Source organism: Oculina patagonica, chromosome 7 (assembly GCF_052425735.1).
Source record: "Oculina patagonica isolate OP01 chromosome 7, crgOcupat, whole genome shotgun sequence".
Lineage (NCBI taxonomy): Eukaryota > Metazoa > Cnidaria > Anthozoa > Scleractinia > Oculinidae > Oculina > Oculina patagonica.
The window spans coordinates 9,498,467-9,524,006 of record NC_135764.1 but is presented as its reverse complement, the minus strand read 5'-3'; the positions used below and the strand labels follow the sequence as shown (position 1 = coordinate 9,524,006).

At 38.2% G+C, this 25,540-nt stretch overlaps 1 protein-coding gene across 3 annotated transcripts; it reads left to right on the top strand.

The window, feature by feature from the left end:
- Positions 1-8,254: 8,254 nt before the first annotated feature.
- Positions 8,255-22,439, top strand: LOC144660735 (uncharacterized). 3 transcript variants are annotated; one of them, XM_078521469.1, is made up of 4 exons: positions 8,255-8,505; positions 9,216-9,366; positions 9,868-9,912; positions 12,832-13,433. In XM_078521469.1, the coding sequence occupies exons 1-4, from the start codon at positions 8,335-8,337 to the stop codon at positions 13,077-13,079; spliced, it is 615 nt and encodes a 204-aa protein (XP_078377595.1). In that variant the 5' UTR covers positions 8,255-8,334; the 3' UTR covers positions 13,080-13,433. The 3 variants fall into 3 exon arrangements, with proteins under 3 accessions (XP_078377595.1, XP_078377594.1, XP_078377593.1); XM_078521468.1 differs by lacking the exons at positions 9,216-9,366; positions 9,868-9,912; positions 12,832-13,433 and adding exons at positions 19,466-19,616; positions 19,938-19,982; positions 22,149-22,439 and having other exon boundaries at positions 8,257-8,505; XM_078521467.1 differs by lacking the exons at positions 8,255-8,505; positions 9,216-9,366; positions 9,868-9,912; positions 12,832-13,433 and adding exons at positions 17,015-17,279; positions 19,466-19,616; positions 19,938-19,982; positions 22,149-22,439.
- Positions 22,440-25,540: the final 3,101 nt, after the last annotated feature.

Below are 25,540 nucleotides of genomic sequence, written 5' to 3'. Positions count from 1 at the left end.
GAGATGGGGGTTTCTTTTAGCTTAGGAGCGGTTAAAAATTAGGCCAAATTTGGTCGCTACATGCAAGCGCCATTCTATTTCGTCATCAGCCTAGGTCGTTAGGGACGAGACCTAGCGTTGACAGCAATTTTGCATGAATCGGCTTTACAACATGCGATCGTATCTACGCAGTTCGAGTGGAATTTCAGTCAAAGACAGCAAAATTCTTTCGTATTTCATCTTCAAATATAATTCAAAAGCATTCACTGTATATATGGCTTTTGTTTAATCCTGAGTCTTGATATCCGACCCTCGCAGAGCCTAGACAAAACGCAACTTGAGTGTAACGATTTGTTTACGCCGCAATTATATGCGCAATGTTTTCTCCGACAGTAGTCGGAAATATCCGTATTTTTTTCGTGCTTTTTCGTGGAGCAATCGTAACGATACGGCCTTGAACACATTGAACAGCGGTCTACCTATAACAATTCAAATATGGCGTCGCAAAAACAAAGCGTCGGACGCATATTTTGCTGTTTCATTTGTTAATTTCGCTGCCGGTATCGACTGCCTCGAAAGGTCCTTGCAATTTTAAAGTATAGAATTGTCAGATCTCGGTGAAATTTGCACTGTTTATTTGTGTAATGTTAAGGAATATGTGCCTAAATACCCGGCGCGGACGAGCCATTTTTGACAAAATTATATGGCTGCATTTCCTCCGCGAAGATAGGAAATTGTTAAACTAAACTACAAAGAAACTGTAATGATAAGTTCGAAGAACAATGCACAGGATAAACCTTCGACTCATACTTCATGCAAAAACGTCGATATCTCGAAGAGACTTTGATTTGTTTAAGTTAGCACAATTAAATTGGCGTCACAGAGTTCATAAAATATGTTCACCTTACATTTATTTTTTGTTTTTTTGCTTTTTATTTTTCACAGCTTTTGCAATTTATATCATTCGCTTGAAAATAATTCATCTGAGAATGACTTTGCACAAACTTGTGGCATTTTGTAGACTAGTAATCCTGGAAAAGGAGTTAAAGTTTGGAAAGCACAAAAAATAATTACTACGTAATTTAATATATTTCTATTTTTATATCAGTTGATTCAGTTTCATAGCTTTAAAATTTTCTTGCACGGTATTTTTGAAATGAGTCATTTCTGTACAGCCGAAAAATGTAACTACTGAATATAGCAGACGGAGGATTTATGTGCAACGGCTTCAGCAACGGCTTCGCTCATTCTGCAATGTACAAACTGATTTGATAAGAATAATATGAGACTTGCTTATAAATGACATATGGCTTTCCAAAAATGTCTCGTTCACAATATATCCGGCTTCAGGTCAGCTAAATTGACTTCATTCAGCTAAACAATGTTGTGTTTTGAGAATTACGGCACGTCTAATTTCATGTTGAATCCATTTTCATTCACAAACTACATCATACAAACTTATTTGCCACTCTCTGCGTTTTTTTTTTCTTTTGAAATTAAACATTGTATTTTGTTAGGGTACACACTTAACAACTCGAGATAGCTTGTCTTTACCAAACCTTTCACCATTGCCATGTCGAAGGTGGAATGACTCACACAAGTTCGAAAAAAATTGCCATTTAGCCTACCTGAGAAATAAATATCTAGCACCGCGCCCGTCTTGAACTACACGCAGTATATCCTTTCCGAAGTAAACAACAAATAAAAGTTTCAAAACCTACCAGCTGGTATTTATACTGAGATTTATTTTTTCTATCTTTGGTCCTGATTGGCTAAAATAGTGTTCACCTGGAGTGATTCTTAATTTGATGAGTTTCTTTAACAATATAGTGATAGTGTCAACGTTGGAGTTCTGAAAAAAAAAATATCTCCTGCTTAATTAAAACTAGAAACAACTAATCTATATCCTCCCTGTAATAAAGTTATCTTATACTGGTTTTGTCGTAACTTTTCATGTTACAAATTTTAAGCTGGACTGTGAGGCGCATATTTAAGAAACTTTACACGAGCCTGAAGAAAAAAAGCAAAGGAATAAACTAACCTTTCCAGTACATTGAGAAGTTTTCATCACCAAAATTGTTCCTTTCTTTTAAATGTGGGCATAATTCAAACGAAGAAACAGAGTTAATGAAACGTAACTTGTTTTACTGTTGTTGTTCTTAGTTTTTTATATACATATTTTTATCTTTCTTTACTTCACACAGTTTACATTTGATATAATTTCTTTGGAAATAAATGCATTGAAGTTGACTTTTAAAGAACGTGCGGAATTAGGTGGACTAAAAATAATGCAACAGATGTCATTCTTTCCTGAAAACAGCAAAATAATTACTTAGTAATTGTATTTAAAAATACTATTTAAAACTATATTACTTTTTAAAAATATATCTCATTGTTTTGTTTAATAACTTTAAAATTTTCTTTCAAGAGATTTTTGAAATCACCCTATCGTGTAGAGCCCAACGGTGCAACTACTAAGGATGGATGTTGAGAATGCATATGGGCAAATTCATGTGCAATGTACCTCATTGTCCAATGCACAAATAGTTTAAAATAAAGAAGATAAAACCTGCCTTGTGTTCGCAATATGTTCACTTAATTCAGCTTAATTGATTTTTACTCCGTTAAAAATTGTTGTGTTTTGGGATACACGGAACGCCTTGAATACATAGAGACCGTCCTATTTCATTATCACCCTCCTCATGCATATTTTATTTGTTCTCCATTGTCTTCTTATTTTTGGAACTGTACATTGCGTTTTGTTGAACACCTTTAGCACAGAGTGACAAATAAAACGAGACAGCTAGCTTGCCTACACGTGTACATCGCCATGTCAATGTTAGGATAATTCGCACGAGACTGTAAAATATAGCTTACCTGGAAAATGAATATTGAGCACTGCGTTCGTCTTGAACTAGAAGCGATAAATTTTACCGACGTTAACACAAAGTAAAAGTTTGACACCTACCAGCTGCCGTTTATACTAAGATCTAATTTTTCAAACTTGAGTCCTGATTGGCTACGATTTTTTAAGCCAACTGGCGTGATTACCAATTTGATGTTGAAGAAAAGTTTTTTAACAGTAACGATAGAGTCCATTTTAAAGATCTGAAAACACATAGCTCTCTGCTTAATTAAACAAGAAACGATTAACCCACACCACTCGCTGTAATGATAAGGCCTCGTGAACTTATCTTTTGCTGTTTTTTCACAGTTTTGTCTTTGTATATATTCATGTATCAAGTTTTTAAACTTGAATGTAAATGGCATATTTCAGGAATCCTTCACATACCTTAAAAAATATATTTGTAAAAACGAAAAAAGCTAACCTTACCAGTGTATGAGTTTGAATCGTTATCATTGTTCCTTGTTATTAGGGCGATCAGTGTTTTACATAATAAAAATTTGGTTTGTATCTGATCTTAAAAAAAGTTGGTAAAAACGTATAAAACTGAATGTTCGGTAACTCTCTGTTACCTTCATCAGAGTTAAAATTGGTTAGGTTTTTTTGCATAGTAAGTATTTTATACTAGGGATGTTCCCAATGTTAAAGAATCTTGTGGGAAATGCACATTCCCCATTCACACAGTTAATGTCCTAGATGGAATGTTACGCTTCTAGGAATAGGCGTTGTTGCCTATTGTTGACATTTCTTTCTAAAATTTCTACGTAATCCGGATGAATGTCATGGTCTGTTGTTTCCGCGTGAAATCTTATTGCGCTTTCGTTATTAGATCTTGCACCAGGCTTGTGCTCTGCGCCGCGCGAATTCCATGATCTTATGCTCTCTCCCACATAGGCAAAATCACATGTTTTGCATTTGACTTTGTACACAATTCCCTTGATCTGATTTGCGGCGGGGCGGTCTTTTGGTTTCTTAAAGATACTGCCCAGTGTTTTAACACGTTTGAAAGTGGTTCTTATGTTTTCTCTGCTAAGCACACGTCGAACGCTCTCGGAAACACCCTTTATGTAAGGGATTGAAGCGTAACCCCTTGGACTCTCTTTACTTTCTTGGTTTTCTGGCTGTATGGTTTCTTGAGCCGGAACAAGGCAACGATCGATGAAACTTTGGGGGTATCCGTTGACTTTAAGGTCACCGATTACTTGTTGTTTTTCGCTCTGTTTCCGCTCAGAGGTCGATGGAAGATATTTGGCACGATCAATTAGTGTCTTTACTACAGCTCGTTTGCTTTGCACGGGACTATGTGACTCGAAGGCGAGATATGTGTTTGTGTGCGTGGGTTTCGTGTACACGTCCACTTCCACTTGACCACTCGCAGATACCGTGTTACTTGTATCAAGGAAAGCTATGGTTTGGCCTTCCGCGCCTGTAGTTGGCATTTCTATCGTACATTGGATATGAGGGTTAATGGTATTCAGATGGCTGTGAAAAACTCTGGTGCTTTCACTCTTTAGGCACGGATTAGAGTCGTCAACGTAGCGGCGCCACCAGCGCGGTTTTACTGGTGCAGCGGCTAAGGCCTTTTCCTCAATTTCTTCCATGACTTATTCGGCGATCACTGCGCTGACAGACGATCCCATCGCTGTCATCATCGCATGCAAATCAGAGTACTGGAGACTCAGGCCATCCGAGTCTACACCAGCAGCCTTTTAGGGACTTCCCAAGATACACAAGGTAAAGCTGGAGCCCAAAGAAGACCACTTTACTCTGTCAAAAGAAGCAACGCCTCAAGTTCCGTAAAGACCAATTAACAGCGGTATTGGCAGTCCGACATACCAGCTTTTAATTCCAAGTTTTTGGGGTCCATCTTAAAATCCCTCCAGAGCGAAAGTTTCTTCCCTGCCAAGAACGCTAAAGAATTTACAAACTTTATAAGCAGCCAAGTAGTAGCCGAAGACGACCAAATTGTGTCCTTCGATGTTGTGTCTCTCTTCACTTCAATCCCAGTAGATTTGGCGATAAATATTGTTCAACGCACACTTGGTGCGACAACTATATGGAAAGCCCTTACAAGTTTGACACAAGCTCAAGTTCTCGATCTACTCTCCTTCGTACTCAACAACAGCTATTTCTCATCTGAAGGAACTCAATACACATTTGGCTGTGCGATGGAACTTAGCCTCTGCACCAGTAAAACCGCGCTGGTGGCGCCGCTACGTTGACGACTCTAATGCGTGTCTAAAGAGTGAAAGCATCAGAGTTTTTCACAGCAATCTGAATTCCATTAACCCTCATATCCAATGTACGATAGAAATGCCAACTACAGGCGCGGAAGGCCAAACCATAGCTTTCCTTGATACAAGTAACACGGTATCTGCGAGTGATCAAGTGGAAGTGGGCGTGTACAGGAAACCCACGCACACAAACAAATGTCTCGCCTTTGAGTCACATAGTCCCGCGCAAAGCAAACGAGCTGTAGTAAAGACACTAATGGATCGTGCCAAATATCTTCCATCGACCTCTGAGCGGAAACAGAGCGAAAAACAACAAGTAATCGGTGACCTTAAAGTCAACGGATACCTCAAAGTTTCATCGATCGTTGCCTTGTTTCGGCTCAATAAACCATACAGCCAGAAAACGAAGAAAGTCAAGAGAGTCCAAGGGGTTACGCTTCAATCCCTTACATAAAGGGTGTTTCCGAGAGAGTTCGACGTGTGCTTTGCAGAGAAAACATAAGAACCACTTTCAAGCCTGTTAAAACACTGGGCAGTATCTTAAGGAAACTAAAAGACCGCCCCGCCACAAATCAGATCAAGGGAATTGTGTACAAAGTCAAATGCAAAACATGTGATTTTGCCTATGTGGGAGAGAGCAAAAGATCATGGAATTCGCGCGGCGCAGAGCACAAGCCTGGCGCAAGATCTGACAACGAAAGGGCAATAAGATTTCACGCGGAAACAACAGACCATGACATTCATCCGGATTATGTAGAAATTTTAGAAAGAAATGTCAACAATAGGCAACAACGCCCATTCCTAGAAGCGCTACATTCTATCCAGGGCATTAACTGTGTGAACGAGCATGTGCATTTCCCACAAGTTTATTCAACATTGGGAACATCCCTAGAGACCGGCGGTGTATAAAATACTTATTTTGCAAAAAACCTAACCAATTTTTACTCTGATGAAGGTAACAGAGAGTTACCGAAAATTCAGTTTTATACGTTTTTACCAACCGATTTTAAGATCAGATACAGACCAAATTTTTATTATATCATTGTTCCTTCTTTTACTTTAAAAGTCACGGCCATTAAAAAAGATGTCAAATGTTTTATAAAACATGTTAACTTTGCATTTTTTTTTTGCTTCTTAAGATCTTGACGCAAATATTTATTTTCCCAGGAAGTAAATACGTCAACATTTGATATCATGTACTTGAAAAAACTGAACTGAAGTTGACTGTTCAAGAGCAAGCGGCGAAATAATTACTTTCTTCTATTTGAATCTAAACGTAGCATTTTGTTGACACGTTTAGCAGAAGATGAAATACATTGCGCATATCAAAGGTAGAATTACTCGCACGAGGGTGAAACTCGGTCTTGCACAAGTCATAACGTCTCTTTGGTATCTCTGGTGGGCTTTAGAAATTCCAATGAAGTTTTGCACTAATCAAATTTCATCCGTGCAATATTTGATAGATATTTTAAAAAAAAAAGTCTGAATGCTTCAGAAACAGACTTTTTAAAAAACAAAAAGTATTATGCACCATATCTGTTCAATGCGAAATAGTTTGCAATGATTTGTCGAGTGATTTGTCAATTATATATTTCCTTAGCAGTGTCAGACTACTTTACTGTAAGGCCGGTTTTTATTAGCCATGGAGTCGGAGTCTGGGTCATTATCGCAGTCATAAGAGCGCCTACGACCTAACTAGAGTCGAAAATCGTAGTCATAAACGGAGTCATTAGCTCGGCGGAATTGTAGTCGAGAGAATCAGAACGTTTCCAGTAATCTGTCCGAGACCTCTCATGACTCCGCCGCTAATGATCCAGCGAGTCGCAATCAGAAGCGGAAGAACACACCGTTGACAATCCTATGCTAGTTCTCACGCCCTCCAAGGGCTTCCTATCTGCGTGCAACTCCGACAATCTAGTTTTCTTTACATCATTAGTTATTGAGTCATAAGCGAGATCGGAACTCTGCTTACGACTCTCTTGGTTTGATTGTGACTAGATCGTAACACGCCTCCGTCTTCGACTCCGTCCCAAGCGAACACCAGCCTTAAAAAAAAGCGTGAATGTGCTCTTTTGATGTGAGGTTTTTTTCTTGCCTGCGTGATCTTTACAACTATTAATCTGTGTTTTAAAGATATTGGCTGCAGTCACATCTAGACTGCTAACTATAGTTAAGACGGCGTTAACTATAGTTTGCTATTTCGGTAATGTGACCGCTTCTCTGGTAAAAAAATATAGTTAAAAAAATTTATGCCTCGCTGATCCAAAACAATACAGACTTACTAAGTTATACCCAAGCAGGGTTCATGGGTTAGTCCTAAGTCTTTAAACAAAAACAAAAAACAATCAGAATGCGACAATTCTTTTCGCACGTGCGAGATGAACATTAATATGCAAAACAAAGCATGAAGGGAACGAAAACGAGAAAAACAACATGCCAAAAAATTACATCACCAATGTTTGCAAAACTAGACACACATCAACAACAAGGGCTGTCATGAATTAATTTAAATTTGAAATTATTCAAAAGCTAATCAGAACTAACTATAGTTAACTGCATTGGTAACTTAAGACTATCTATAGTTAACTTTAAGACTATCTATCAGTTAACTTTAAGACTATCTATCACGTAACTTGAGACTATCTATAGTTAACTTTAGTTACGTCGTAGATGTGACCGCAGCCATTATGTAAATATGTTCATTTTGTATCAAGTAGTTAAAACCTTGTTATCACACGCATAAAATGCGTTTTGTAAGTTAGACATGTAAAAACACCTTAAAGTCATGCAAAGGAGGCAACAAACGAACGAGGTATCGACTAAACAATCTTCCTTTAATTATTGGCACTCTAGTTATCGTGAGTAGCTTAAAGCAATGATTTGCTAAGGTAATAAGTATTTGCACGATATAAAAGATATAAAGAAAAAACAATCAATTGTCTGCAATGCTACCAGATGTTCGTTTTCTAAGCAAGCAATTAAAGTACTCTAACCTCAAGCAATAGGAATAAAAACAAATAAGTATTATAATGTCCTGACCCCGTCGATACTGACTAGTGATGGTGTTAACCCTCTGTTTGTGGGTAACCTAAGAGATGAATCACACCATGAAACATTTACTTCTCGTGCACTTGAGGCCCCGTTGCTTTATATATACATTTCCCGTTTCAACAAGAACGCTTCTATTCTGCAAAAAGTCAATACCCATCGCAAAAGATGTCTTTCAGAATCGTGCTTCTTATTGCAGTAATACTTGCAAGCTCAAATGTGAAGGGTTACGAGTCATGCGAATACGAAAATCTTCACAAGTGCGACGAGGGTTTTGTGGCCGGCTTTCAAGCTCATCCAAATGATCCTGATATGGGAATCTACTGTAATGTGTTTCAGGTACATATGCGAACTAAAGGGCAATCCGTAAGGTGGTAAAATAGGCATAATAGATCTAACCCAAACCTAACCTAACCCTGTCAGGCCTTGTTCAAGCAATAACGCAAGTAATACGCACTTTGAATTCTGTTCAACTTGCGGTCGCTCCAGTTGCTTGTGATGCACGTTCAAACGAGATACAATTCGTTACAACGTGCGACGAATTTTGGCGAGAATGAGCTCAAATTGTACCAAGTCACCACGAGCATTCGCAAATTTTCCACGCAAATTCAAACTTGCGTTGCCTTGTGTTCTCGCTTGAACAGGATGTTACAGTTTAAGTTCTGCGCTCGCAATTCCTTCTGTTCTCTTCGGAAGCAAATTTCAAAGTAAATCGAAGAAATAAGGAATTGAATGCATGCCGCAATAGCCTTTATTCATCGGCAAAGTCATACCCTAGAACTAAAAACAACCTAGATTTATTTATTCAAATTTTTAACTACGTGGCTCTTGCAGCTTTGTATTATTATTAAGATATCCTTGTTTAGTCTTCCGGTCGTTGATACTAAATGAAATTGGCAAGTAAAGGACTAAATTTCGTGCTGGAACATTAACTAAATAAGTTTTTCCAAATTCGCTTGTTGAATATGAAGTGACAATATGGCGGAATAACACGAGAGCAATTCCACTGCTTTAGCTTATTAAACTGATATTATATTTCATTATCTCAGCACTTTGCTGATTGTCTGAGCTCCTCAAGCCAGTGCAAAGGAGAATTCATCGATTCTTACCGATACATAATACTTCAACGAATGATCATGGACAAGACGTTGGCTTTGTGTCCAGACCATGACTTGGAAGCCTTCAAAGAAGTCGTTCGCGGTGAGTAATATCCGATTCCCTCTATAGCGCGCGCCTGCATGGAATCACGGTAGTTGTATTCATCAAACCATGCGCGAGACTCAGCAACGTGCATCGTTGAAGCATCCTTGCTGAGTCTCGGGCATGGTTTGATGAATACAACTACCGTGATTCCCTGCAGGCGCGCGCTATAGAGGGAATCGGCTATTTACTGAGTTTTCTTTCAAACATTTTCCGCCATCAAAACCTTTTATTTTCTCGCAATCAGAGGGCAGAGTTTGCCATGTTTCGGACAACATTTTGAAAAACTTCGGAAATCTTCGGAAAATGGTCGGAAATCTTCGGAAAATCGTCAAAACCATCGTAATTAGTAGGTTTATGTAATAACTCGTTCACTGTGCTCACTATTGAGCTATTGATTTGAACACTCAAAGATAAATTTCATATCTCCGCGCAATCATGTATTATCCTCTTTATACTAAAGTCGAACTAATTGTTTTTAACATTTTTTCTGTCTTATAGCTGACGACAAGTATCGCCTGCACATTGAGCACTTATCAGGTGTAGGTAAGTGTACAAAACGGGCAGTGGCTGTTTTCATCCAATTAATACGTAAAATCATTTAATCATGCATAGGAATGGGTCTTAGGCCCCGGCTAAACGATCAAACATTTTCGTCCGACATCGTGTTTGTCGCACACAAAATGGAGTGGCTAAACGAGCAAACAATGTTTGATCAAACATCTGCCAAAGTGAGCCCACATAACGCTTTGTGCGTATTACCTTTGAAATTATGGCGCGACCTCACATATATTCGGTTTCTGATTGGTTGCTTTTTCCTGCTTGGGCTTTTTCTGTTTGCAGAGGTGGCTAAACAATCAAACATTTGCGCTTGAAGCAAAATGTTGGATGAAAATGTTTGATCTAGATAAAACATGGGAAACCATTTAAATGCAATGTTGAGAGAGGCGGCTAAACTGTCAAACATGCTCTTCCAACATGATGTTGGACGAAAATATTTGATCGTTTAGCCGAGGCTTTATAGCCGAAAACCACAATATGCAAATTTGGCAAACACTCGTGCAACCTCGGGCGATATCATGTCTAACTTTTTAATTATGGACAAGGAAGACAGTATTTGATTTGTGCCAATGTGACAAATTTAAAGCTTATGACCTTTTCTTCGCCGCAAATTACCAAATTGTATAGAAAAATTGATTCTAGGTGGAACTAATGTCCGGAGAATTGTCATAATTTACTTGGAAATTCGACTCCAATGTAACTATGAAAGCGACTCAACATATCTGCCTTTTAAATTTTTAAAACTTTTGAAATTTGCAACTCAAATTGTAAACATGTCCATTACACTACAGTTTCAGTTTCACAGACTTGTCTACAGAATGGCGTACCATTCGCCCTGCTGCATGCAAACATTTTTACACAAGAAAACAAGACAAAAGCGGCCAAAAGCGGCAGCATTCCAAAAGTCTAAAATAGCATTAATTTATTTTGAGCCACTTATTTTAATTTAAGATATCTTTGAAAGTCTTCCGGTCGTTTATGTTAAATAAAATCATCAGAGGAGAAATTAAAATCCATCGTGGTGTGACATTTTGTGCTAGTATCACGTAAACGAAAACTGGTACGAAAGTCATCCAGGCCGGTATCATATAAACAACCGCATTGATAGTGTTTGCAGATCAGTAAAATGATTTATGACTTGTCATTAACACACTTTATTATTTACTAGCTCCGTGAGCAGTCAAGATGGATTGGCTACCCGAGCTGTCAAAGATGGAGCCATCTTGACCGCTCGGGATCGCCCGCTGTGTTCCCGCAAGCGAAAAAACTTTTCAGTTCCGTCGTCGCTACTTCAAAAAGCTTTTCAGTCGTAAATTTGAGCTATGAAAGTATTTTCCGAAACAACACAAGTATTTTCTGTCTGCTTCTAGCGAAATGGAGTCCGATAACAAAGAAATAGGTATTGAAGTGAAATAACGTGAACAAACAAATTAATCAACAAATGCTAACGAGTTTCGTAAATTTTATTTGCCACAACAACCACCTAATACAGAAATTAAAACGCAAAGGGACTTGAAGACATGTTATCGGTTTTTTCGGCGGAAAAGGAAGAGAAGTCAGTGACATACCTGAAGAATAAAGACTTCGGCAAACGAGTCGTTTGTGTAAAATCTTCAGAATGGAAGAAAGCGGACGGCACGGCAAACCAGGCACTGAAAGCTTTCAAAACATCTTTTCACCGAAGCCTCTAACGCTCACGTCGAATAAGGTCGGGTCGAACATTTATATTAACGATGTAGGAAAGTTCAAGCTTTTCCCGTGAAGTGGTAAGTCCCAAACGCTTTCAACAATCACAATTTCAATATTCAGCTCGTGTCAGGGCAGGTTTGCACCACAAAAGCGCCAGAAGCGAGCAAATACTCTGCAAAACGTCCAATAATCAAAAGCTGGCGGAAACATGGAATGGACATTCTTGTCTTAAGGCTTCAAACTCAACGTTGATTCGCAATTTAAGCCATTTAAATATCCTTTAGTGGGTTAAAAAGAATTGAATTTCGCTGTTGTCGCGTCGTTTTACTTCCTCTAGAATTTGACAGTCACTCGTTAAACATTTAAACCAATGAAATGATTTTAGCGTGCGCCATTGATTGTGCATGCAACTGATTTCCTTTTCAGTACTCGAAAAAAGTCAAATATTAAATCCTTTATTGACCAAGCTTGCTCGGTCAAGATGGCAGGATATTGGCCTCGTTCTTGTTTTCGAGTTGATGGACCTTGACTTCGTCTCGGTCCATAAACACGCAAAACAGGATATTGGCCAATATCCTTCCATCTTGACTTCACGCTTGGTCAATAACCCATATATCATGATTCATCGTGGCAGCTTCCTTGCTGCAATACGCTATTTTTATATCAACTTTCTTTTAATTTTTTGCAGTTAAAATCGTGATATTTATCTTGCTGTTTATAGCAGAATTGACCACAGAAATCTCAGTCAAAGCCTAAATTAGCAACAACCTAGTTCCAACGGTCTCTCTCCCCGCCCCCCAGAGCGAAAGAGAGACCCTGGGAACAAGGTTGTTTGACCCTGAGAACAATGTTGTTTTTGCAGCGGCGACCGTTAATTATCAGAGGGGCCTGAAGGGGTAAAATAGGAACTGGGATTTAGGCAAATTTTCACTGGGAAAATGAGATTTGGGTAACTGGAACTGGGAATCACAAACCATAAAAAATGGAACTGGGTCTGGTAAAACAGTAGGCTGGGAAATGGGATTTATCCCCCCCCCCCCCCCCCCCCTCATTCCATTACCACTCCCTTCAGAGTTGGATTCGAGATAGGTACGATTCGAGATAGGTACGAAACGTGATAATCGAAAAAGCATACTGTGATCAATAGATTAAAGCAATTGTACTCGTACTCCGATCTAAAGGTCCCCATGTTAACCTTATAAATTTGACTTTCAGATAAGGACGACTTTGAGCCCTGTGCAGCAAACATCCATCGCAAATGTGCGACTCAGATGCAACAAGAAATGGAAAGTGGAGTAAAGATGTGTACCAGCATTAAGGATTTCATGAGATGCTATGAAAATCCGGGAGAATCTTGCTCCGCCAAGATTTATAAAGATTTCATTGGTCTTCTGAGGAAATTTGCATCCCAGATGCTTAAAATGTACAAAGAATCGCCTGGTGTGATGCCAGAAAATTGCTAAAACTTGCATTCTAATTTTTTAAGCTATAGTATTGATAAACTGGGGAAAATTGTTACTTGTAGCCGAGAATGAAAAAGTTGGGCGTTAAAATCACAAAAAAGATGCTTATAGTGATGTATAGCCTGCGTAGCAGGCGTCTGTGCAGTTTTCAGCGCGTTTAAAAGAGTGCGCGCGCTACAAAAACTACTCAGACGCCTGCTACGCAGGCTAAATGATGTAGTGAAATGTAATAGTTCTGCTCTATTTCGGAGTCACAGTCATGTACTGATAATGTTATAACAAGTAAGCAACTTTATATCAGGATTAGTTAGCGAAAGGCTAGCTTGTGTAGCCAGCAAGATTAAAAAAGGGAAATGTAACCGAATGAAATAGACAATCAGTGGACACAACCCTAAAAGACAGAATAGATGTTCTCGACAGCACCACACCCCCCCCCCCCCCGCCCCCCAATAAATGAGATATTTAGGCAAACAAATCTTCATCCCATGGGTGCCATGTATCGAATATGCCGGGAGTAGTGTGGTTTAGATACATATAAATCTTGACCAACCTAGCACAGAAAAACTGGTTCACGCCTTTGTGTCCTCTAAACTGGACTACTATAACAGTCTCTTGTATGGTCTCCCTGATAAAGAAATCTCAAAAAATTCAACGTGTTCAGAACTCGGCCGCCCGACTGGTAACAAGAACAAGGAGAGCAGATCGCATCACCCCAATCCTCCGTCAGCTTCATTGGCTGCACGTGCGCAAGCGTATAATTTTTAAGATTTTACTTTTAACTTTTAAAGTTTTAAATGATTTAGCACCCAGTTACTTGGCGGAACTTGTTAATATTCATCGACCGATTAGGTGTCTTCGTTCAAACAATGATCACCTGCGACTGCAGAGACCAGTCTTTAAGACCAAGAATTACGGTGGGCGCGATTTTTCATCTTGCGCGCCAACATTGTGGAACAGTCTCCCACTTGATGTGAGAAGTGCTCCATCGGTTGACCCTTTTAAAACTAAGCTTAAAACGTTTTTATTCAATGACGATCTTTAGTATTTTTCTTTTTTAATGAATTTTAGTATTTTATAATGAACTTCAGTATTTTTTTTATGAATTTTAGTATTTTTAATGAACTTTAGATTTTAAGAATTTAGTATTTTATCCTATTGTAATTTTAAATATTTTTACTTGTAAGGGCATTGAGATTTTTAATGTAATGCACTAGAAATAAATTATTATTATTATTATTATTATTATTATTATTATTATTATTACTATTAAATTATTATTATTATTATTATAAACTTCAGTAGAAGGATGGTTTGATTCGGAAATGCAATGGCACTTCGGGCATACCATGGCACCAACCTCCTATCGAAGTTAGATGAACATGTGATATTATTCAAACGTGTTTTGTATCATAAACCCTTAAGTTCCTGTGGAACATTGGTCGTCCACCAGAGATCTCTAACTTCCCCTGCCCTTGGCCACTTTTTCCACTTGGTTTCAACTCATCCCAGTCTGTTGTACTTCAGCCTCAGTTGATCTTCTCCATGTTGTTTTACGCCTTCCTCGGTTCCTTTTACCCTGAGGTGTCCATCAAAGGGCCTGCCTGGTGACATTGGTAGAGGGCTTTCTCAGCGTATGGCCAAGCCAGCGCCATTTCCTTTTCCTGACTTGCAGGCGGAGAGGTTGTTGTTCTGCTCTCTTCCATAGATCTTCATTTCTGACTTTGTCTTGCCATCGAACTCGAGGATATGCCGGAGACAGCGGTTGAGGAAGGTCTGATGACACGTCAGGTTTCACAGGCATACAGAAGAACACTCTTCACATTGGTATTGAAGATTCTATGCTTGGTCTTCACTGAGATTGCACGTGATCTCCAGATTGGTCTTAGGACAGAGAATGCAGTTGTGGCCTTCCCGATCCTTGCTACGATGTCCTGGTCTGTTCCACCCTCACTAGAGACAAGGTGTTTCGTATGCCACTTCCAAATTGTGTGTCACATCTCCGTTTGTGTCTCTGTTCGTGCAAAGCAAGCTGAATTTTTCTTATCTCCACTGAGAATGTGTTGGCGGATATTTGAAACACACGAAAAAGATAAAGACTTTTTTATCGATTTAAAGACTTCATAGAACACAGACAGCCCCAGTGTATGTTAATGCCACTACCAAATTGTGCGTTATATCTCCGTTTGTGTCTGTGTGTGTGTTTTTTCTTGTTCAAAGCAGGCTGAATTTTTTTATCTACACTTTTTTACAGATGTTTAAAACACACGAAAAGGACAAAGATCTTTTTAGCGATTTAAAAACTTCATAAAGACTTCCCTTGATTTACTTGTATGTATGCCTATTCTGTAGATCTTTCAAAGAACATCACGTCTCTTTAGTCTTCCGGCTTTACGAACGCCACTAGCAAATTCGCTTTCAAAAAATTTACCGTCACCGAGTTTTATTAGTGAAATACTTTGCCAGATATCTTGAGAAAACAGAGCTTGAAGCCTAAGACATAGATTTAAAAAAAGAGGAGGTATCTTGCACCATGTTTGTTTAGTGCGAAATGGTGACACCCTGCGGTGATTGGTCGAGTCATTCGTTATTAATATACGCTATCACCTGAGCGGTCTCAGACTACTTACCTATGACGGCTGGTTTTCACTTGCGACTAGGTCGGGGTCGGGGTCGTATTCGACGTCGTAAGAACGACTACGACCTACCGAGAATCGCAAATCGGAGTTGTAAGTAGATTTAATTATAAGCTCGACGGAATCGAGGTCGAGAGAGTTAGAACGTTTCCAATTTCTTTCGATTCCGCTTATGACTCCGTCGCTTATGATCCAGTGGAAGCTAGATTGATGGAGTCGCAAAGCAGATGAAAAAAAAAATCACAATGATTGTTGTCACACCTTCCGAGTGCTTCCGTTCTGCTTGGGACTCCGATTATCTAGTTTTCATTAGATCATAAACGACGGAGTCACAAGCGAATTCGGAACTCTGTCGATGACTCCGTCGGTTTTATTTTCACTACATCCTGGACAAACCTAGTTGAGACAAAGGAATGTCACACACTTTTCGGGAATGTCTTGACTTAAAAACTGGTTAAAAATATTTTATCCCTCTCTCCTCCTGCCTAATGTTGTTTGCAATTCACTAAGTTTTCTTTCGTTTTCTTTGTTTGTTTTTCGTGGTAGTGAAGAACTCAAAAAAGCTGTCGCAAATGATGAAAATGCAACTGATATGACAATTTTTTTGCTCTTACGTGATCTTTAAAATTGGTTTGTGATACAGTGAGCTTTCTTTTGTTTTTGTTTTGTGTTTATATGTTTCTTTTGTATTTATATGTATCAGTAAAAAGCTTTGTAGTCCCATTAACGGACGTACCTTGTAAATCATTAATGTAAACACAGCGGAAGTTACTGTTTTTATAATAACAATAGTTAAAAATCAAACCCCAAGGGCGTAGGTAAAAAAAAACATTAACAAACGATGGTATCGACTGGCCGATTTTTCCTTAATTTCCAAATTTTATCTTGAACGCAGGCTTCTCAGCTATACTGATTTAATCTTTAACAATTCTTGCAATCGGCATAAAGGGCAAATATATGATTGATTAATTGATTCTCAACATCTTCAGATATGGTGTTATTAATTAGTACGTAGCCTTAGAGTTAAGGGAAAAAATTATCAATATCCTGCAGCGCTACCGACTGTTCTTTTTTCTAAGCATAGAAAATACTTTTAACTCTAGCAACAGAAATAAAAATAAATACCTTTCATAGTGTTTTGAACGAACTAGAAGCGTCATGTCGCGTAATCAATACAAATAGTCGTGAATACAGAGTATTCCCGATGGTGTTTATCATTTTGTTCAGCGGTAACCTTAGAGATGAATCACACGACAAACAATTTTATTTTTTGGCGTCTACAAGCTGCCATAAACATTAATTTACAAGAGGGTGAAGGAATAGTTCCTTATAAGTACCATTTCAGATTTCAACAAGACCAGTTTAATTCTGCGGATAAAATCCATTACAAGAGATGCATTTCACAATCGTGCTTCTTGTTGTGGTAATTCTTGGAACTTCAGATGTGAAGGGCCGTTATAAGTCATGTGAATACGAATACCTTCAGAAATGCGACGAGGGTCTTGTGGCCGACTTTCAAGCTCATCCCAATGATCCTGACATCGAAATATACTGCGATGCGTTTCAGGTACGTACGAAATAAAAAAACTTCTGTTAATAAGTACGTATAAAAGACCTTACAACGCCGTCAAAAACAAGTCCAACCACGGCAAACGCGCGAGCAAGAACAAGTGTACAAAGAGGTCAGACAAGGAAGATTATAAATTCTGTTTTTATAAGTAATGGAACTTGAATGCAGCCTAGAAGCAGTACCAAACTACAAACTAAGCGCTGGCATTTGCATTTAAACTTATGTTAGGCGTTGTTTAAACGAGAATACAAGATGGGCAGGTCAAGTTTTGTTCAACTTGTGGTTGCTTGCGATCAGATGCTCACACAAGATGCAAATTACCATAATTAAGAAAATATAAATTGCAAAAAATAGGAAGACGATCGCAAGCATTTACATTCGCAAGTCCTTAAACTTGCGTTGGCTCGATTTCTAGTTTGAACAAAATATTACAATTGAACTTCTCCTCGCGGCAAATATTTCTCTTTGGAAGCATAGGTCAATTGAAGAAAGTAAGGAATCCGAGGCATGCCTCAAAGTATTTTTTCATTTATTATGTTACCAGCAAGAACATAGCCATAAACCGAAGACGGCATAGATTTATTTATTAAACTGTAGGTATTCTTGTTTAGTCTTTCGGTCGTTTTTTTTTTTAATTGTATTATTCATTTAGAAAATAACACAAAAAACTTACAATATTACAACCCTATTTACAAAATACTATTTACAATTCACAATACAATGGCAACGGATCAGAAATGTTACAAATTAATATAAAATGCGGTGGAAATCTTTCCCTAAACAATATAAAGAAACTATATCATACAAATAGGAGAAGGCGAAGAAGTTTTTAGATAGCTGTTAATATATACTTAAAGAAGTTGTTCTATTCTATATTTATAAATGATTTTACTTATAAAGTCCGAGGTTAATAATGAATCGTTCTGGAGTTTCATTTTATAAATGTAATTACACATGTATAAAAGAGTGTAGTTTAGCTTTCTTTTTAGTTCATCATTGGGTGTATTGGGAAGGTCAAATAAAATCTCTTCAGTTGAAAAGACGAGTTGTTAATTGAATTGAACCCCTGCAACACCTGCTGAATGAAAGACTTTGTGAAATGACAGTCAATAAGCGAATGGTCTCTAGAATCCGTTTCTCCGCAGTATGTATGTCTTTCGGTCGTTTATGTAAAAGGAACTCGTCATGAAAGAAACTAAAATCCATCGCTGTGTCAAAGACATTTTGTGTTAGAATCATGTTAACTACTACAGAGCCAAAAAGAAACCAATATTAACTATACTTTCACATCAGCTGTCTTTAAGTTTCCGCAGTTAGAATCATGATATTTATGTTGCCGTTTCAAGCAAAAATATTAAAATAACATTTACTACAGCAATTTTTTCCTTTCGTGCTTGTTGGATATGAGTTCATAATATTTCGAAATAAAATGAGAACAATCCCACAAGTGACTTATAAAAATTTTCAAGGAACATTATATTTAAAAATAAAAATGTATATGTAAATGTTGTTTATAGTGGTCATGCTCTTAGCTTTGAGATGCTTTTTACAGGCATGCCACTGAAACAGAGGAAACAAAAAAATAGCGAACACTTTGCAAAGAACAACAATTATATAATATAGATTTTAAATGTGGTGAAGTATTGTGAATGTAATTAAAGATATAATAATTTGGAATACAGTTTTTTTAAAAGGTTTGCATGGCTAGAGTAAGGCTGAGTGTATAGATGAAGCCTTAGTCGTCCAATATGATCATATAAAAACTCATATAAATAAGGCAGCAAAGTTTGTTTGACATTTAGTCAAGATCGAAGTGTGCTTTAAATCAAAAGTGTTGGCTTATAGGTATATTTTGTCCTCCAGGCGTTAAGCAATGGCTAAACTCTCTTATGCTTTTCCCCCCGCTGGTGGTGGGGTAGGCGCGTTTAGCCGACATAACTTGCATCACACAGGTCACATTTATAGCTCCATACAACACAATACTGCAACTACCGTATCTTTCTAACTTCTACTGCTACTGCTACTGCTACTGCTACTGCTACTGCTACTGCTACTGCTACTGCTACTGCTACTGCTACTGCTACTGCTACTGCTACTGCTACTGCTACTGCAACTGCTTCTGTAACTTAAACGTCCACTAGTGTAAAACTTATGAAATTTATATTATTTTTTTTTTATTCCAGCACTTTGGCGATTGTAGTAGCTCTACAAGTCAATGCAAAGGAAAGTTCATTGATTCTCAACGATACATAATACTTCAACATATGACTATGGACAAGACGTCGGGCCTGTGCCCCAGACATGACTTGGAAGCCCTCAAAGAAGTCGTTCGCGGTGAGTATCGCTGAGCTTTAAGCTTATGTTTCACCCAATTTTGCACCAACATTATAAAAATTGTTTTTAACAACTTTGCTTCGTACAAATAACAACTTTTAGCTAGTACATGCATATAGTAAATTCAAAACAACGCAGAAATAGAAAGGAAATAAAAACAAAAAGCCCAGTGTTTGAATGTGATAAAAAAGTAGCCGATTAAGCAACTTTAAACATTTTCAAGCTTTAGTCATAATTTGATTGGTATTTTATGGTATTTTTTTTCGGAACTTACATGTGTAAACTGTTAAATGATGAGTATGTGTGTTTTCTACCTTATAGCTGACGACAAGTATCGCCTGCACATTGAGCATTTATCAGGTGTAGGTAAGTGCACAAAAACACGGGATTGTTTTCATCCATTTTATTTTCGCGCTGAGAGTTATAAAATAGTTTAGAAAATGATCTTCGTAGCAGAATTACACACAAAGGGCTGAATATTTCGCCGATTATACAATTTTCCAAGCCTTTTTAACGTCTGGATTCAATAGCCCTTATGCATGATTACGTCAACCTGGCTAGTTTCACCACCAAGCCTCGCTTTCAAAGTGCAAACTTGTAAATATTATCATGAACGAATTCCCAAAGCAGCAAAAATGAAAAGAATACCCACGTGAAAACTGCATGGAGGTGGCGAAAGGTTGCGAATAATTTGCGCAAACGAGGCTTGGTGGTGAATTTTGAGCTTATGACGTTATCATGCATAAGGCCTATTCGTATACAGTGTATCCTAATCCACTATTAGATAGCAGTACGAGTTAAATAATCTATCCTGTCTGTGCATGAGCTATAGGATAAGTGGAGTTTTTCTAAGTTAAAAGCTAATATCTTACCACTAAAGTCTTTTCTTTACTACACTGTTTACTTCTGTCGTTGTTCGATCACAATACATGGGTAACCAGGCTTTTATTCAACCGACAAGACCTGGATGCTAAACTAATTTGCATTTGGGGTGCCCCTGGCCACTCCCCGAAGAAAAGCACCATTTCATGCCTTTGGTGGTAGGTATTCCTACATGTGGACCACTAAGCTAATTTGCATTTGGGACTATGTGTATAATACCATGGGTAGGAAGATAATCCCTTCTTTCGCGTGAAGCTCGTAAGATCCAAAGGTGGCCATTTTCCTTATAAGGAATGTAAAGGTGGCCCACCTGGGGGTTATACAAAGGAAACCATTCATTCACACAGGGAGTGGGATGAGGTGAACATGGGTTTACCCGAAGTCGTTGGAGTCTTGCTTAATTAAATGGTTGAATTTTGCGACTATGAATTGGAGTTAAGAACTATTTACATCACCTTTGAAGTAAATTGAAATAATACGGGCTCGCCCGCTCTTACTACTTTTCTTTATTTTACTGCCATAATCTGACGTTATAATGTTGAGAGAAGTAGTGAGTGGAGGAAATAAAGTTTTATCGGCTACATTCCAGAAACAGTAGTGGATTCTCCGACGACAATAAATTGCACGCCGCATGTAAATAATTGTATTATACATGTATATACGAGTGGAAAACATTAAACAAAGAAACGCTCTTACAAGCTTAAATTCGTCAAAAAACCTGCATAAAAACTAACTTACCCTATGCGGAAATTTTTCTTATTTATTTTATTTCAAAACCTCAGTCGTAAAAGCCGATGTTTTGAAGCTTAAATGTTCACAACAACAATTAGTGAATAGATTTGAATATTCATATTTGTAAGTTGTGACCACACAAACACACGCATAGAGTTCAACGCCTGTGTTTTCCGACTCATGCTGCACCGGTAAAAAGTCACTCGTTGCTTGTTTAGGCAACTTAAGACAACTCCAGCTTACTCCATAGCGAAAGCCTTCAAAAATAACGACAACGACCACAAAACTATCTGAAATTTACATTTTTTTCACCGTTGAGTTGCGAACACCTCCAAAAAAAACCAAAATTCATTTTCGGTTGCCAACCTTTCTTCGTCCATGTGGGGAAAGGCTCAAGTTTGTCGCCTTTTTCATACCTCACTAGGGGATTGAGAGTGCTCGTAGATCTTACGAGCTCAACACAAAATTAAAAAACAATACCCATTGTTTATTCGGTTTAGTGATTGGCCAAAAACCAAAATCTCCTAGCAACAGTGAAAGTTTTTCCTACCCAGTGTTTTTATTATTCGCCGTAACACCAAATGCAAATTAGTTTAGCATCCAGGTCTTCTCGGTTGAATAAAAGCCTGGTTTATAAAAAATGCGATTTTTCATAATGTTTATCACCGCTGTTTGTGTTATATTTTTAATCTGGTTACCCATGTGTTGCGATCGAACAACCAAAGTAGTAAACAGAGTAGTAAAAAGACTTTAGTGGTAAGATATTGGCTTTTAATTTCGAAAAAACTCCACTTATCCTATAGCTCATGGTCTGTGGTTAAAAATAAGCACTAGTTAAAAAGTCGTTCATGTACTTAATCTCGTACTCATACTCCGATTTAAAGGTCACGAAAAAACCATTTTAAATTCGACTTTCAGGTAACGACGACTTTGAGCCCTGCGCAGCAAGGATCCATCGCAAATGTGCAACTCAGATACAAGAAGAAATGGAAAGTGGAGAAGAGATGTGTACCAGCCTTAACGATTTCATCAAATGCTATGAAAACCTGGAAGAATCTTGCTCTGCCAAGATTTATAAAGATTGGATTGGTCTTCTGAGAAAATTTGCTTCTCAGGTGCTAAAAATGTACAAAGAATCGCCTGGTGTGATGCCAGGAGATTGCTAAAGCTCGCATTCTAACTCGTAACCTGTAACACTGATAAACTGGGGGAAACATTGTACTTTGTAGCATAAAAAACTGGGCCAAGGATTGTTAAAATCATAAAAAAGTGGTTTGTTGAAAGATACGTGTAATGATGTGATAATAAAAGATAGTTTTGCTCATTTCGGAGTCACAGTATTTACTAATAATGTTGCAAAGGCACAAAACACGTTATTTCTGTACTCTTTGATCAGCATTTGGTTCTATTGTAATGGTAAACTATTTCTTCCCGACATGGCCGCACTATGCTCGACCACATGTATTAAAGGGCAAAGGAATAATGTCAGTTTTATGTCTTCTTTTGGTCTATCTGATGGTTAAAACAGAGGATATTAAACTCGTAAATAATAATAATGAAAATTTACTGAGCGTGGATCACAAAAATGAATTTAATTTTCCCACCTACCATAGTTTGAGCGAATATAACGTAATTTATTAGGTGCGCCATCTAGGATCCGCCGTCTTGGATTTCACTATTTTCTTATAATAACAATCCTTAACCCTATTCAGACCGGGCTTTTTTGACCTTCTCTGACCGGGGGTGGGGGGCTTCGGAAGCCCCCCCCCCCCCCCTATGCAACTTCCAGAATATTTAAGCAATCATAATGAAACTTATAGGATGTATTGTATGTCCGAACATCTTTCTTTTGGTATACGTCACGTGGGATGGTGACGTCACATCACGTGACAATTACATCATGATGTCAAAACAGCCGCCATCTTGGAACCGCCATCTTGGATTACAAATTTTTTCCAAAATGCCAGAAAACCACCCAAAATTACTGCAAAGTAATCAAAATCAATAAAAAATGTGCTTTAAAACCGTGAAAATGTAAAAATAATTCCATTAAAGATAATTTTTATTAACAAAAACACGCAAAATTACAAATTTGGGAAAACATGCCTGTAAAAATGCCGTTGTCATGGCGATGTCAAGTTCCTGATACATCATGCAACCCACCAAATTATTGCCAGATAAATTTTAGGAAATTCAAAAAATTTGGCAGCGTTTGGTTGAATCTTAAAAAAGTTATTAGCCACCGCGGGCCTCAAAAGCCCCCCCCCCCCCCCCGGTCTGAATAGGGTTAATATGTCAAAAAAAAAAAACATATTTGGCATGTTATTATGACGTTGCCATTTCAACGTTAAATATCATGGAGACATAGTTAGGGAAAGATAAAGGCCCAGCAATACGGGCAACATTTTCTTTCAACTTGTCTCTCAACATTGGTGCATTGCAAGTTGTAAAGTGTTGTTGCGCGTATTACCTCCCGTGTTACAAGTTGCGGCAACATGTTACACAAAATTGAACTTATGTCTACTTCGTGCAACATGTTGCCACAACTTGCAACACGGATGGTAATAATGGGCCTTTACAGGTTTGATTTTTTTATATATATATTTCGTAAATTAATGATTGATTATTAATAACTTATTGTCAAAACATAAGAAGCCAGAGCCCGATTCTTAGTACACGCACCAGGGACCCCTTTTCGTCATAGAAACGAAGACGCTTTGAGCTCAAGTAACTAATCCCTAATTAGTTTCACACATTCCTTTGCGCACCTAGAGTGTGTACACTAATCCAATCTGTCAGATCATCTGTCAGCGTTGTCGATTTCACCAAAGATCAGTTTTCGCGGCAGATATGAATTTGGAAACCACGAACATAATCGCTTTACTTCATTTTCGTCCGCGACAATGTGTCGATAGGTAAGAATCTCCGCCATGTTATTTCGTATTTTTTCGCCATTGCTTGCCGTAAAAACGAAATGGTATGCCTTGAGCGATCGTTTGTGCGGCAAAGAACCAAGAAAATTCGAGAAAATAGTATGTTTACCCTGTTCACCGACGAAATTCGTCGATTAAAGTTCGAAGATCGCCGCGACTAAAATGGCGGGCATGTACCAGAGTGGTTCGGCAGAGGAAGCTGGAGAGGTCCGGAGAATATTATGTGAGAACGTCTTTCGCAGTGCTAGCCGGACATTCAGCACGAATGGATTTGTATTACTGATTAAAATGCGCCATTAACAGAGGAATATGCGAGTCGACGTCTTGGACCACAAATCAAGATCCGAAGACCGAACCGTTGACGCGGAAGACCAGGATTCCTCAAAATCGTGTCCATTGATCGACGAGGAGGAAACATCTTCGGTACAAACAAAAAATTTGAATGAGAGTTGTTGACCGTCAAGCACAAGAAGCCCGCCAAGAACAAACAGCGCGCCAAAATGCTCGACGCTAACCACTGGAAGCCCGCCACAATTTAATATCGTCCCAGACCATTCTCCTACTGCTTCCTTTCAAGATCACCTCGAAGTCGGACTTATCAATTTCAGATTTTGCAAATGCAAGTTATGCCCCAGCGACGAAGAAGAGGAGAATACGACTGAAAGTGGAAACTATCATGAGTCGATGTCGAGAATTTATGCAAAGGTCGCGGGGAGCCATCGCGGGCGACTTGATTACGCTTTCCATTACAGTGAATGGAAGTGAAGTTTAAAGGTAAATTAATACTTAAGGTTTGTTGAAATCTATCGATAGGAAAAAATGTGACCAAAGTATTATTAGGAATTTAAACGGTTTTCACTCCCTCTCCAAGCTTCCTTGGTGAGGAAATCCATTTATTTTTATGTTTATAAAAGTCTTCTAAAAAATCTTAAAACATCTTTAAAAAAATTTAAAAAAAGTTTTTTGAAGTATTATTAGGAATTTGAGGGTTTCCTCTCCCTCTGAAGTTTTCAGGCGGCGCGCCCAAGCTTCTTTGGTGAAGAAATCCACTTATTTAAATAATTGAAGTAGTCTAAAAAGGACTTGAAAAATCGTTTAAAACATCTGAAATTGTTTGAAGTATTATTAGGAATTTAGGGGTTTCCTCTCCCTCTGAAGTTTTCAGGCGGCGCGCCCAAGCTTCTTTGGTGATGAAATCCACCTATTTTAATGTTTGAAGTATTCTAAAAAAAGAACTTAAAAGATCGTTTAAAACATCTGAAATCGTTTGAAGTATTATTAAGAATTTAGGGGTTTCCTCTCCCTCTGAAGCTTTCAGGCGGCACGCCCAAGCTTCTTTGGTGATGAAATCCACCTATTTTAATGTTTGAAGTATTC